This window comes from Crinia signifera, chromosome 7 (assembly GCF_055691185.1).
Source record: "Crinia signifera chromosome 7, ASM5569118v1, whole genome shotgun sequence".
Taxonomy (NCBI): domain Eukaryota; kingdom Metazoa; phylum Chordata; class Amphibia; order Anura; family Myobatrachidae; genus Crinia; species Crinia signifera.
The window spans coordinates 125,884,611-125,897,066 of NC_139223.1; the positions used below are offsets into that span (position 1 = coordinate 125,884,611).

General features: G+C 45.2%; 1 protein-coding gene across 1 annotated transcript in view; it reads right to left on the reverse strand.

Annotated features, from left to right (window-relative positions):
* Window positions 1-10,007, reverse strand: part of CFAP65 (cilia and flagella associated protein 65) — a 97,385-nt gene extending 87,378 nt beyond the window's left edge. Inside the window, exons 1-5 of the mRNA XM_083153732.1 lie at window positions 9,830-10,007; window positions 6,461-6,554; window positions 5,481-5,668; window positions 3,425-3,527; window positions 737-903 (exon numbers count right to left, since the gene is read on the reverse strand). Coding sequence (XP_083009858.1) covers window positions 737-903; window positions 3,425-3,527; window positions 5,481-5,668; window positions 6,461-6,538 — 536 coding nt within the window. The 5' untranslated portion in view covers window positions 6,539-6,554; window positions 9,830-10,007. The remainder of the gene's footprint in view (window positions 1-736; window positions 904-3,424; window positions 3,528-5,480; window positions 5,669-6,460; window positions 6,555-9,829) is intronic.
* Between the last annotated feature and the right edge of the window lie 2,449 nt (window positions 10,008-12,456).

Consider the following 12,456-nt stretch of genomic DNA (forward strand, 5'->3'; position numbering starts at 1 on the left):
GGCACGGCCTGAAAATTCCAGGGTGCCACCTACAAACACCCCATGGCTTGCGAACAGCCAGCGATGGCTAGCCATGTGCGGTCATTTGATAATTGGCAGGGCTGCAAATTCGCAGCCTGGCAATAGGCTCTGAATCGGGCCCATAAACTTGACAACAATGAAAGAAGAGGACAGAGATAAGAGTATACAGAAAGTTAGAAAAGGAAAGAGGAATGGGAAGGAAGGAAAGGGGGCACGATTGCCACCACTGAACCAGTATGTTTTCACATCAAAATGTGTCTTTTATCAGGCAATACAATCGGATAAAACATCAGATGAAACCAATGTTTTACAAGGGGTTTCATATGCTCCAAATCACTGTTGGTATAAACCTCAACCAAAATCAATCTCATGTCTTTTGATATTAGAGAATGGGTGGCCAAATTGGATGTAGATCCTGTCACTTGACACACGGGGACAGTAACAATTGTATAGACCCACCTGTGTATACACAGAGTTATTTTTAAGCAGATGTTATTTTTTTCTTGATATTAAAGTAATGTTTAAAAAAATTGAAAATGTAGAAAAGAGTTCAACAAAGTGATAAAGTTAGATAATATTTTTTTTCCATTGGCCCACACTTTACTTAATGTGGAGCACTCAGAATTAGCTCACGCTACCAAATGAAGAACACACTGGAGGGTACAATGGCTCCAGAGAACCTGCATGGCACATCTGTATCGAAGAAAACATTTACCTTGCACTGCGCAGGACAAACGCACCCTCTGAGGCATCATATACAGAACATGGGGGCAGGCTAAGTTCCACTGGAAACAACAGCTTGTGGCATGGAAGGGTAGCTCGCAACGCCACAGAAAAATGTCCCTCTTCTGTTTCAAAAGTGATCGAATCTTCAAAGTCACGCTATAAATTGACACCCATGTAAACACAAAAAGTCAAATAACCAGGTAAGCAATTACAATTGATCACATATGTATATAAACATGGAGATTGATAGAAACTGCTCTATAACTTGCTCTTACTGTTCCTTGAGGAGCGAAATTTGAAATACCTTTTTACGGTTGCAAGTCATCTGATCTCAGGTTCTCAGAAATTAACACTCAACTTACATACAACTTAACACTGTATTGCTCAATGCAGAGAAATGGACCTTTTTATGGAACTATTATGTCATCTTATTTTAAACAAACTCCCATTTTCTGTTGGCATTTAGGAATACTTCCCTACCTTTAGTCTGCTCTCCGGGAGAAGCCCGGAGAGCAGGCTCTCTGCAGCTTTTCTGGGGGCGGGGCTTGTTGGAATTAAGGCACATCCCCATTAAAACCGGGTTTTTGGAACCCTTCTGGCCATTCCGGGAGGGTAGGTAAGTATGCCTTATTTAGGTTGGTTTAATGGACAAAACCATGTGCACTGCAGGTGGGGCAGATGTAACATGTGCAGAGAGAGTTACATTTAGGTGAGGTTTGATCAAACTGAAATTTGCAGTGTAAAAATAAAGCAGCCAGTATTTACTCTGCACAGAAACAAAATAACTCACCCCTTAATGCGAGCGACTCCAGTATGCAAATGAGAGATTCAGTAGCAATCTAGCGAAAAAATATATAGATGACCCCTACCACTTAGCTTTTGGGAAAATTAAATATCTAATGTTTATATTACATTTCATTTTGTAACACAAATTATAAATAAAAGAAAGCTATATTTGACATGTAATTTATTTATTTCTGTAACCTCCATATAATAATTTCACAAGCTTTACATGCAGTTTCAATAGTTTATCTTAATATCATTAAAGACATTAATAGCTTAAACAGAAACTGTCCCAAACCTATTTTGTGGTTGGAGTACTTTTTTTTGGTTCCGTTTGCAGATTCCGTGGGGTTTCCCACTGGGTGTAACAGTTCCAAACCCACACTCCAAACCGGGAACAGGGTATTGAAGTGTAGAATGGGATTGTTATACTACTGGGGACATCAGTGGATCCAGTGAACAGATAATAGTTAAGTAGGTTGATTTTATAGGGCAAGTCACTTCTCACTACAGCCACAAGATGGCAGATGAAGACAAGTAAATAGAAAACTGACATGCACTCATCTAATAAGGCAGTTTCCCAAACTCGGTCCTCAAGGTACCCTAATGGTCTAGTTGGAGGCCACATATGGGAACCTCTGTACTAAGGGATTTTCACATTTTAGAAGGAAAAATGGCCAGTACAAATAAAATAAAATTGTAGGATAAAAGACCAGGGTAAAGCCCCATATAGACAGTGCACAGTGGAATAATAGTAGCATTTTATCCTGCAACATATTGGTCCTTTACAGGTGGCAAATGTTTAGTAATTCATATCAACCAATCACCAAGTAGATATGATGCAATTTCTGCAAGTCAGGCAATGAAAGCAAAAATGTGATTGGCAGCATACTGGAGCAGCACATAGTGAACACGTTACTTAATAAGCTGATATTTCCTTAAAACAAAATTAACCAGTAGTGATAAAAGGTGGGGGGGGGGGGTCCCTTTCAAAATTTTGCTATGGGGCCCACAACATTCTAGTTACGTCCCTGCCGTTCACATTATATATACAGCATGCAAACAGGAAACATGGAATGGAACACATTTATTTCTAAAAATGATCTTACTTTATTATTTATTTACGTATGTGCAGTAGTTATTATTCAACTTATTATTTTATGATTAACAAGATGTTATATAACTATTTCTGCACCTTCACCATAAAGGTGGCCAGACATGATGGGATGTGTAGTTTCCTAGAAGGTGGAGTGCCGGAAGTTACCTACACCTGTTATATTCCACGTTCTGTCTTTTGCTGTTATTTTTGGAAATTATCTTGTTTTAGTAATAGTTTGCTGCATGAAAGATGGAAATATTCGGTTATGGTATAAATCATAGACTGACTCATGATAGACAGTCATATGGTCGACCACTAATGGTCGACAGTCACAAGGTCAACAGGGTCAAAAAGGTCGACATGAAAAAGGTCAATATAGTCAAAAGGTCTACAGGTAAAATGACGCTGCGCTCGCCATGCTTCGGGCTTGGTGCCTCGGTATGCTTGGGACACTATTTTATTCTCCCTCCATGCCCTAGTGGATGGTATGGCATGAAATACCGCCTGTCGGCACATGTCGGCTGAAAATGTAGTAAAAAAACTGCATGTCGACCTTTAAACCATGTCGACCTTTTCCATGTCGAACTTTAGACCCTGTCGACCTATTGTGTGTCGACCTTTAAACCCTGTTGACCTTTTGACCCTGTGCTGAGCCAGTCTATGATCAGTCCGGATACTGAAATATTCTGTAGTGTTTCTGAAACATAGTAAAACATTTGCTAGCCAGTGTCAGCTATATACAGATCAGCAAAGAAAACACTGTTTATATACTAGGTATAATTCAGCACGCCATACCTTTTCCAGGGGCCGGAAAGTGACAGGGAGAGAACAAGAGATCCCTGCTCTCAGTGTGATGCTCTGCGGGAACAATGTGCTGAAGAAGGCGGTGACTGGAGGGCTGTCAGGTACACAACACATGGTTATTATTAATACCATGCTTACATAGGCGTGCGCAGCAGCACATTTTATTAGGGGTTGCACCGTCAAAGGGGTGTGTCTAGCACCACCTATTGGGCATATCTAGCACCACCAATCAGGTGTGTCTTCCATCATCTATTTGTACTCACTACAATATAAAACCTCTCAAACACACTATAATTTCCTGCCTATTTTGGTTTTAATTGGTCTGTGTAACAGTACATGCAAATAAAGTCAAAAACATATATGGATGACACAGGTATGTAGTGATATGACAACGGTACAATTAACTCTGCAAAACACACATACTTGAGAATGGGCGCTTCTTTTAATAGAATACAGTTCTAAAAAGCAAAGGTCTTTGCTAAAAGGTATTGCTGGTATTGCTATCAGCAGGGGGATGTTCATAAGGGTGGGCACAGCACTAGCATTAGGGGGCACAGCATTAGGGGGTGCCTGTGCACCCCTAACACTCAATGTGTGCAGGCCTATGCATGCTTAGCTCTTTAGATATACAGAGTGTTTATGTCAGTGGTGGCCAACCTGTGGCTCTTGAGCCTCATGCGGCTCTCCCCCTTGTAAAGTGCGGCTCCTGCTCCCACTGCTGCCGCCCAGTCCCCCCTGCTGCCAGTTCCCTGAATCCCTTCTCCTTTTGAGGGGAGGAGAGCACGCATCGCGCATCTCTCCTACCCCTTACTGTGCATCCTTGTGACTGGGCCGTCCGCCAAGCAGAGCTCGTGGGACAGCAGCCAATCAGGAGCCGGCCAGCGAGCTTTGATTGGTGGGCGGCCCAGTCACAGGGAAATGAGGGGGAAGGAGACGCGCGGTGTGCTGTGCTCTCCTCCCATCGGTGACATGACAGGAGGACTGCAGGGGGACACCAGACTGTCCTCTCCCCATCTGGCAGCAGCAGCAACAACGGTGAGTGCTGCTGCTGGGAAATTTGCACTGTGGGGGCATAGCAGTTTGTGGCACTGTGGGGGCATAGCAGTTTGTGGCACTGTGGGGGCATAGCAGTTTGTGGCACTGTGGGGGCATAGCAGTTTGTGGCACTGTGGGGGCATACAAGCTTTTTGGCACTGTGGGGGCATACCCGGCACTGTGTGGTGCATACCTGGCACCGTGGGGGGGCATATGTGTATCTGGCACTATTGGGGGCATATGTATATATGGCACTGCACTATTGGAGGCATATTTGTATCACACCCACCCAAGGGGTCAAAATAGACTATGCCCCTTTTTTGGCGCATGCGCCTTCGGCGCGCGCATGATGTCGGCTCTTTAGCTTGACTACCGATATTTTTCGGCTCTTTACCTCTGACCGTTTGGCCACCCCTGGTTTATGTTATCCATCTTTGCAGATAATGAATACAGATTTGTGTCTGTGGCCTCTTTGGCCTTTGTCTGTTATACATTCATTAGACAAAATTATACAATATAAATACAATTCAGACCCTTAATTTGCCTCGGTCACCCAATATTACTATATTATAATGCTTCTGTGCTGTATAACATGTAGTATGATACATGATACCTTACGTACAATGGGCCCGATTTAAAGATGGCCAAATTATACATATACTGTAGATCAAGGGACTGAATCAGAGGTGTGCGCAAACCCAGTAGTTTGTGTGCATCTGCAAAGGCTGGAGGAATGCACACATGTAGAATGAGTCATGCATTGTGCACGCAGTTATGCAGTTATGTACTTTGCCCACCCTTCCGGGGGGCAGGGAGGGGGACCCGATTTTTGTGAGACTCCCGGTAATTCCGGGAGGGTCGGCAACCCTGTCATACATCATATATCATACATCATACAACCTCCAGGAAATTAGAGTCCAGAAAAACAGATCCATTAGACCTACAGGTTGCTAACATTTATTTACTGCACTTACAGCTAAGTTTCACTCTTCATTCTAAATTGTGTAATCACCTGAATTTCAGTTTCTGTGTTCTTAGCCGGACATTCTTCAGGGTGAGAGTCTTGGTAAACTCCTTGCCCAGTTCCCAATTCTGCCAGTGTAAACACTTGCATACCTCAAACCCCAAGACAATGTCCTTCTTTTCCTTGGCCTTTCTGCGTGTGAGAGTACTAGATGGCAACTCAGTGGACACATTTCTCTGTAACACAAAAAAGTGTGAGATAAACATTGTGGAGGCCACAATTTAAGTGCTCCCATCAAGTACATACAACGGAGCCAGGCACTTTGTGGGGGGAGGGGAAGATACTTGAGATTTTGGTTACATCATACTTGCCCTTCCCGAAGCCTAAAAAATAGTTACAACGGTACTCTTTACCTAGCAGGGCGCCCGCGATTTTGATCATGGGCATCGCAGGTAAAAAAATCGCGTCGATCGCATCGAATGCGGCCAAAAAATCGCATGCGATGCGATTGACGCGATTACCGCGATTTTACATAGGGAACAATGTTAAATGGGTCAATTGACCCGATTTAACATTGGGAACAATGTTAAATGGCCCACAGACCCCAAATAGCCACCCTGGGCACCCCCAATTGTTAACGCCACCCCACGATCAACGTGAACCCGAAGCGTGGCGAGCGCAGCGAGCCCGCGAGGGGTGGCGGTACGTGTCCTCCGACCTTTTCATACCCCCACTATCCACGTCAGCGTTGAGAATAGATAGTGTGGCGAGCGCAGCGAGCCACCGAGCCCGAAGCGTGGCGAGCGCAGCGTGCCCCGCGAGGGGACGCGGATACCTTCACAGGTAAACGCGTCCCTTCGCGGGCTTCACAGGTATCCGCGGCCCCTTGCGGGGCTCGCTGCGCTCGCCACGCTTCGGGCTCTGTGGCTTGCTTGAAGTTTATTAATATTCTCTGTACAACACTTTGATATACAGTATGTGGTTGTTAAATAATCAAGAGTAATGCGATATTACATGTCTGTACTTACCGACTGAATGGAGGTGTTACGGTTCTGTCTCAAGAATGCACCGCAGTCCAGTGGTCTCATATGAACTGGCCCAAGCATTTTACTTTACCAGATTCTAAATTGAAAATAAAAATAGGAATGTATTGATAGAAAAATGTTTCTCCAATGGGATACATACAGATGACCGGTGGTTAGTATACAGACATCAGCATCCGATATGAATCCGAACAGATTAGTTAGGTTAGGTTAGTATACTTACCATCCCTTCTTGCAGCCTAATCCTAACAACCCCCCCCCCCCCACACACACACACACACACACACCAAACCTAACCCCCGCACCACACTGCCTAAACCCAACCCTGTTACACAGTCTGACCATAAAACTCCTGTCTTGGTGCCTAAACCTAACCCGCACACTATCCCTAATCTTCCCCTTCCCGCAGCCTAACCCTAAAGGCCCCCATACATTAGGCCGACTTGTCTGAAAGACAAGTCGGACCTAATGTCCTCTGAGCTCTTCCGGCAGCTCCCCGGGAGAGCTCACTACGATTTGGCACTTGATGTGCCATTTTTCACATGGGATAAATTGCATGCGATTTATCCCATGTAAATTCCCGGGGAGCTGCAGGGGGTCTGGAGTCCGAGCTGGATGGGGTCCAGGGTGGGCAGGAGTCTCCACAGTGTCCGGCTGGATGGTCACTGTGGAGACCGTGCGGTCAGCGGCGGCAGTGTTTTGAAAACAATTCAAACTATAGGCTGGTCGCTGAGAGAGGATGCGCTCTCAACCAATCAGCGACCTCGTTGATGATTGGCTGGGAGTGCTCTCTCCCTCAGCCAATCAGCGGCAGGCCTATCGTTTGAATTGTTTTCAAAACACTGCCGTCGCTGACCAGCGCAGTGTTTATGCAGAGCCGCCCCGGACCCTGCACCCGCCGCCCACTCCGCTGCCCCACTACCACTACAGACTAGGTCCCAAGTCGGGTGATCGGACGCGCAGCAGATCCGACCACCCGACGCAGATCCAATGCGCACGGGACCGCGCATCGGATCTGAGGGGGCATCAAAACTAGCCGATTTTGGTCCGATTTCTGCCAGATCCGACTGATCTGGCCGAAATCGGACCAAAATCGGCTAGTGTATGGGCAACTTAAGTCCCCTTACTAGTGCTTCCTTCATCCCTAGCCTGACCCTAACCCACCCCATATAATCACTGATCGAGAAGCTGGCTGTGAGTATGCTAAGGCCAAGGTACTAACTGCATGCAGTTCTCATGAATGCAGACCAATATAACCCTGCTTATCTGTCTAGTGTTCGTGAGTCTCCGAAACATTGCCATCTGCTGGCAGAGAGTGATAGTACATCTCTTTCTCACACATGCACAAACACAGACAGTAGCAGACTAGCTTTCGAAGCTTTTACTTCGAGAGGGCTTACTAGTGTATACATATATACAAAGTGTTCCTTCTAGGAACTGGGCAGGACAGAGCAGTGCTGGATGGGGGCAGCATAATGGGGGCAGACCGGGCCCACGTCATCACCAAGGGGGGTGTTGGCATCTACGGGGGCGCTGGGCTTCCCAATGCCTGCCGCGGGTGGGACAGCCGGACAGGACCTGAAAATCGGGACTGTCCCGCTGTAATCGTGACAGTTGGGAGGTATGCAAAATGGGTCATACTGAAGAGCTCATTGACTTCAAGGATGGAACTGGTATAGGATGCCTCCTTTGCAATAAGAGGGTTTATAAAATATAATCACACTACCTACATGTAGGTAGAATATTGGTCTATATCAGTGGTGTAAAACTCATGGCCCTCCAGCTGTTGTGGAACTACACAACCCAGCATGCCCTGCCACATATTTTATATAATGGACTGCTAAAACTGTGGCAGAGCATGCTGGGACGTGTAGTTCCACAAAAGCTGGAAGGCTATGAGATTGACACCACAGGTCTATATGTTGGGGGGAATATGTTTTTAGAATACAGCTAATATATTATAATGCTGTACAGAGTAGTGTGTGTAATGTATATAACCTGTAGGTAGAATTTGGGTGTATATGATGGGGGAAATATTTTTAGAATACAGCTAATACATTATAATGCTGCACTGAGTAGTGTGGGCAGTACGGATGGTGTAATGGTTAGCATTATTGCCTCACAGCACTGAGGTCATGAGTTTGATTCCCACCATGGCTCTAACTGTGTGGAGTTTGTATATTCTCCCTGTACTTGCGTGGGTTTCCTCCCACAATCCAAAAATATACTGGTAGATTAATTGGCTCCCAACAAATTAACCCAAGAATGTCTGTGTGTGCGTGTACATGTGGTAGGGAACATAGATTGTAAGTTCCACTGGGGCAGGGACTGATGTGAATGTTCTACTACACTCTGTAAAGGGTTGTGGAATATGTATGAGCTATATAAGAAACTGTTAATAAATAAAATAAAATAATAATGTAAATAACCTGTAGGTAGAATATTGGTATATACAGTATGATGGGGGAATTTATTTCTAGAATATGCTAATATATTTTAATACTATAGCATTAATACAGTATTGCGAAGGGGCGATGGTGCGAAGGCGATGATGCTATTCTGAAAGCGTCTACCGTAATTGGCGTAAGTGGCGGCCGCAAAGATGAGGAAGTACCCAGTCAATTACTGTACTGAGTAGTGAGTTAATGTATAGTATTTATAGGGATAAGTTGGGTGGTTATGCCTTATAGACAGGGATTTATAACTATAAAATAATATAAGTGGGTATTCTATTTCCCTAGAAACACACATTTTGGGTATATCCACAAATATTTAGTATCCCGGGAATGTACCTCCAATTCTAACAGCAGCTGCAGCCCCCATAGGTTTCTGGGTGCCGGACGTCTCTCCGACAGTTGGGATTCCGACAGTCATTACTCCGACGTTGGAATCCCGACTGCTCCCTCGTGGGGGACCACGACCCACATAGAGGGAGAATAAAATAGGTGGCGAACGCAGCCAGCCCGCAAGGGGCTTCATTGCGCTCCCCCCGCTGTGCAGTCGGGATTCCGACGTCGGGCTAATGACTGTCGGAATTCCGACTGTCGGTGTGTTATACCACACCCAGGTTTCTATGGGAGCTGCAAAACTTTCAGGATTACCAAGCTTTACAGAGTTTAGCTATGATAGATAACGCCTTATCTAGATAGCACCAGTTGGAGGGAATACATTTCTACTACTAATACAATATATAGCACTGTGCAGAACAGCGAAGTATTAAGTTTAGTATCTGTAAGATAAAGGTGTGTGGTGGTAGGTGTATATTACTTCATGGAAATGTAGTACAGCAGAACAGCACAGATATAATAATAACAAGTATAGAAAGGAACAGAGTAGAATAAGGACAAAGCTCACCCTACTGTAAATCTCTGTCCTTACTGTCCGAACAGTTTCAGGGCAGCCATGTTTCTATCTCCTAGGTAACCGGACGCGGCGGGCCAAGAAATGTTTTTCTTAGCAACCACGGCAGGGGCAGAGGGTCAATCTCGTTTGAAGGCGAAGCATAAAAAGTGTACGCAGTCCTCCTAGCACGGTACGTGCGACGGTGCGAGGAACAGGAAGCCGCGTCCCGGGACGGGAGACTGGATCTATTCTACAGCACTACAGTAGCTCTATGATTGTGCTTATCGGCACCGACCACTGTGACGAGACACCGCCCGTATGCCCATAAATAATATCATTCATATTAACACAGTTCTTAATGGGGTGTCAGCACTTCGTCATTTGTAATGAAATGTATTAACTCATTTTTGGACACAGAAAACATGTACACTTTGTATGCAATATTTAACTTTATATTTTATTTAGTTATATTTTACATTGCAATCCTCCCCCTGCCGAGATCCGAACCCTCCCAGAAACCTAACCCTAACCACCTCACGCCTCGGGCAGCCTGACCCAACGATCCCCGGCAGGGGTCAGACACAGACTGCACTAGCTAGGCTAGGGGTACTGGGGACGTACTAAAAGGAATGACAGTCTGGTCTGCTGAAAAGGAATGCCAATTGACTATAATGGGATAAAATATCAAAGGGCGTCATTCCATAGCAAGCAGCCGTCATTCCGCATCATTCTGCATGTAACATATGTGTAATGGTCTTAGCAAGATGTGTACCAAAAATATAGTTGATATGTTTAATAATGGGACTATGTAAAAACCGGACCGGACTAAACCCCGGACTAGACATCAAAATCTGCAGTCCGGAGCTTGTAGGGTCCGGTCCGGGGGGTGTCCTGTCCAGGGGTGTCTTGTCGGGGGGGGGGGGGGGGGTCCCTGTGATAGCTATCACCAGGGACATGGGGGAGGGGAGATTACAGCCTCCCCGGGTGGTCCGGACCGTCCGGTTTTTGCTACATGCCCGGACCATACAGGGAGGCTTTATTCTACCCCCCCCCCCTCCTCTACCTGGTGACAGGCAGCACCCCCGGACAGGACACCTAGGCTACAAGCTACAAAATGCAGAGTTTGATGTCCGGTCCGGCGGTCCGGAGGTTTTGTGTTGGTCCGGTTTTCACCCATACCCTTTAATAATTTCAGAAATATACATATAAATGTCATTTTCTACCATTATAGTCAATTGGCATTCCTTTTCAGAAGACCAGACTGTCATTCCACTGTCATTCCTTTTAGTACATCCTGGGTAAGGACCTCCAGACCCCCCACCCCACCCCCTTGAATCTGGTTGTGTTTCCCCGTACTCTGTTATACTCTGATTCCATGTGCTCTTATGCTGTGGTTTGCTTCTGTTATACTATTATATAAAGTTCACGATATCTAACGTGTAATCCGACTGATTACAATTATATCTATAACTATAGATATATCTTATTCACGCTTCCTATGTTCATATCACTTTAAGATTAAAAATCTCTTAAATTTTCTATTATAATATTCCTATTTGAGCGATTTCACTTTCACCCATATCACCATCACCCAACGGGTGTACCCACTGTCTTTTTCACATTATTCCTGATAACTTTGTCCAACTTATTTATGTGTATCTCTAAATAAAGGAAATATATGACCTCATGTATCCAATACACCATCTGTCAAGATTTTGCTCATCATACTGGTAGATCTATGAAAAAGTATTATACTGCTCGGTATGTAATATATTTCAATAACAGCCAATGATAAGGGAAAAGGAGAAACCCTACGTAGGGACAATTGCTACACACTACCGGTTACGCAATATACACGTAAACCGATAGAACACTCACCATTCCTTACCACTTCATACCGTGAATCAGAGCTGTCAATCAGAGTTGCCAGCAGACTCCCCGTCCCCGTACAGCGCATATCGCTGATAGGGAGACGTACCTGCCAATCAAACCCACGAACGCCTCACTCACCCTGCACGCCCACGGCTACAGGGTATTTAAGGAGCTTCAGGTCTATGAGTCGGGTTGGCCTTGAAAAAGCTGGAGGCGAAGCGCGCGCCGGCTAGCGGTGGTGCCTGCTCATTCGCCATTATTTAGCACTGTATCTTGATTGTGTATTTTTTACCCACAGGTTTCTCTGTACCTTGTCCTATACCGGCTGCTGATCCCTCGCTCTGTAGAAGGGCAGCAGCGGTAGCACGGCAAACCTAATAGCTTATGCACCTGGCACGCCATTGAAGCGCGTCACTTGCAAGGCTAGCACGTATCCCTGTGTAATACTGATTAAACGGGGGTCTAGTATACAGCCATAGAGCTGCTTGATTGACTAAGAGACCCGCCGCTATCACAGTATTAGTGCGGCATACGCCACAGGGATCTCCACGACAGAGCTCCTTTAAGTAGATACCAGTGTCGGATTTGGGAGACAGTAACCCAATCCACTCCTCTTATTAAACTTAATCAACCCATGGCAGCAGTTACAATTGTTACAATTGAGCCACCTGTATTCCATTTCTAAGTCCACCTTGCTAATGAAGCATCCATTACAGTGTATCAGAAGTGAGAATATGTAAAAATATTGCTGTTTAACAATTGTTACA